At 32.8% G+C, this 2413-nt stretch overlaps 1 protein-coding gene across 1 annotated transcript; it reads left to right on the forward strand.

The window, feature by feature from the left end:
- Nucleotides 1-1179: 1179 nt before the first annotated feature.
- On the forward strand, nucleotides 1180-2031 carry LOC308429067 (olfactory receptor 5W2-like; the record flags this gene model as incomplete). Its single annotated transcript, XM_080927714.1, has 1 exon — nucleotides 1180-2031. The coding sequence occupies one exon, from the start codon at nucleotides 1180-1182 to the stop codon at nucleotides 2029-2031; it is 852 nt and encodes a 283-aa protein (XP_080783840.1).
- Nucleotides 2032-2413: the final 382 nt, after the last annotated feature.

Here is a 2413-nt window from a genome sequence, read left to right on the forward strand (position 1 = left end):
AATACATGGCTTAACTGCCTTATGTACTTATAAAAATCCTGATCAGAGGCATATTTTTGCTAGATACTTATGTGAGTTTGAGTGCATTAATTTCCTTATATAAAATGTGAAAAGTTATAATATTTATATCTGTTAAGACACATTAATATACAGTTTTACTTGTTATTAACAAACAGTTTTCTTCTTAAAGCTATATACCCATGATATGGTGTGGGCACCAGTAATTTCTTGTGACTTTATTTAAAAAGTAATAAAAAGTTCAACTTTATAAATAGCAATATATAACAATGTATATCTATATAATATCAAACATATTATTTTTGGAATATAAAGCAAAATCTCCATTTTTTCCATGCAACGAGAAAGAAACTCAAAGACAACGTTATGATGCGAACACACAATTTCACATGTTAGGACAGGAAACAGGCCATGAACAAGACTTTTTGTTGTTGTTGTTGTTCTTGTTGCTCCCATTTCCAGAGAAATAAAAAGCCAATTTGTAGTAGAAAAAAAGTGTTACTTGGAGTCTCTCAAGCCCAATTTTATTTTCAATTCTTTTTTGTTTACTGAAGATAATTTAGGAATATTTTCCTTCATATTAATAAACAATAATTAATAAGTTATCCATCTTTTAACAGTGATACATTTTTTAAATTGGTCTGCTTTCATTTCCAGCAAATGACAGGGACTTCAAACAATGCCAAAGTAATTTCTATTTCTTATCTAAGATGTTCGATATGTTTTATAAATAATATAGTAAATACAGTTAATGTTCTTAAACATAATAACTCTGATTTTGTTGAATATGAGAGAACGTCAGTGTGGATTGAAATTTAATTTGATATATTTTTTTCTTATTATATTAAGCCTTGATGGCTTCTATTTTATTCAAATATATTTACTACTACTGAGTGGTAACAACTTAGGCAAATTATAGAGACAATCAATTATATTACATTTTTAATTCAGTGTGAATCAAATTTCTACCATAATTTTTTTTCTAAGTCAACAGAATGCCTTTTACCTTGGCTGCTTCCTCACTATAATTCATGTATTTAATAAATTGCCAAAATGGTATTATGCTTTACTTTATGGTTCAGCATCAAGACAAAAGACATCCTACCTTTAAACAACACTGATACATTTTCTAAAATCATTTAGACCAAGAAAAAAAGAAAAATGGATAAAGAGAACTGTTCTTCATTGCCAGAATTCTTTCTGTTGGGAATGACTAGTAAGTATAATGTAAAAGTATTTCTATTCATGGTGATACTAGTTGTCTATCTCTCTATTCTTCTGGAAAACATAGGAATGATCACATTGATCAGACTGGATTCCCAGCTTCACACACCAATGTATTTCTTTCTCAGCCACCTCTCTTTCTCTGACCTGTGTTATTCCACTGCAGTTGGACCCAGGATGCTGGCAGACCTACTTGCGGAGAAACATTCTATTTCCTTTACTGGGTGCTATGTGCAGCTCTTGTTTGTCTGTTTCTTTATAGATGTTGAATGCATGCTGCTGGCCATTATGGCTTTTGATAGATACAAGGCCATCAGTAAACCCCTTCTGTATGCTGTGGACATGTCCAGCAAGGTGTGCTACCAGTTCTTAACTTTAATTTACATGGCAAGTACTGTAGATGGTCTGACACATACATCATTGGCATTTAGTTTATGTTTTTGTGGCTCTACTCAGATCAATCATTTTTTCTGTGACTTACCACCACGATACCTCCTGTCCTGTTCTGACAGACAAACAAATGAGCTGGTTGTGTTTACTCTTTTTGGGTTCATTGAACTGAGCACCGTCTTGAGTGTCCTGGTCTTTTATTGTTACATCATCTCATCAGTCTTAAAGATCAGCTCTGCTGGGGGACAGTTCAAAGCTTTCTCCACCTGTGCCACTCACCTGACTGCAGTTGGGATTTTCCAGGGGACCATGCTCTTCATGTATTTCAGACCAAGTTCTGCCTACTCTCTAGACCAAGATAAAATGACATCAGTTTTTACCTCCTCATTATCCCCATGATAAACCCACTGATTTACAGTCTACGGAATAAGGATGTAAAAGAAGCTCTAATTAGGCTCAGAAATAAAATGTGGCTTTAATGTAAATGTTTGCAGTACCTTATGTTTGGGGATTATCTAGCATACAGTAAAAGGAGTCACTAGTGTCACACTGATTGTTTACTTAATTACATATATGCACTAAAACCCAAAAAATAAGAAACTGTTTTGGACACCTAATATATAAAGTTACATTAGCATTTTAAGTAGTAATGGTATTAGACTAGAACAAAATAAAGAAATACTACAGTACAATTTATGGGTTTTAGAATACTCTCTGAAGTGACTATTAATCTTTGTAAATTGTGTTACTTTCCTCAATGACCTCTATAAGAGGAGATTTA

This window comes from Micromys minutus (genome assembly GCF_963924665.1).
Source record: "Micromys minutus genome assembly, chromosome: 13".
In the NCBI taxonomy this organism is placed as follows: domain Eukaryota; kingdom Metazoa; phylum Chordata; class Mammalia; order Rodentia; family Muridae; genus Micromys; species Micromys minutus.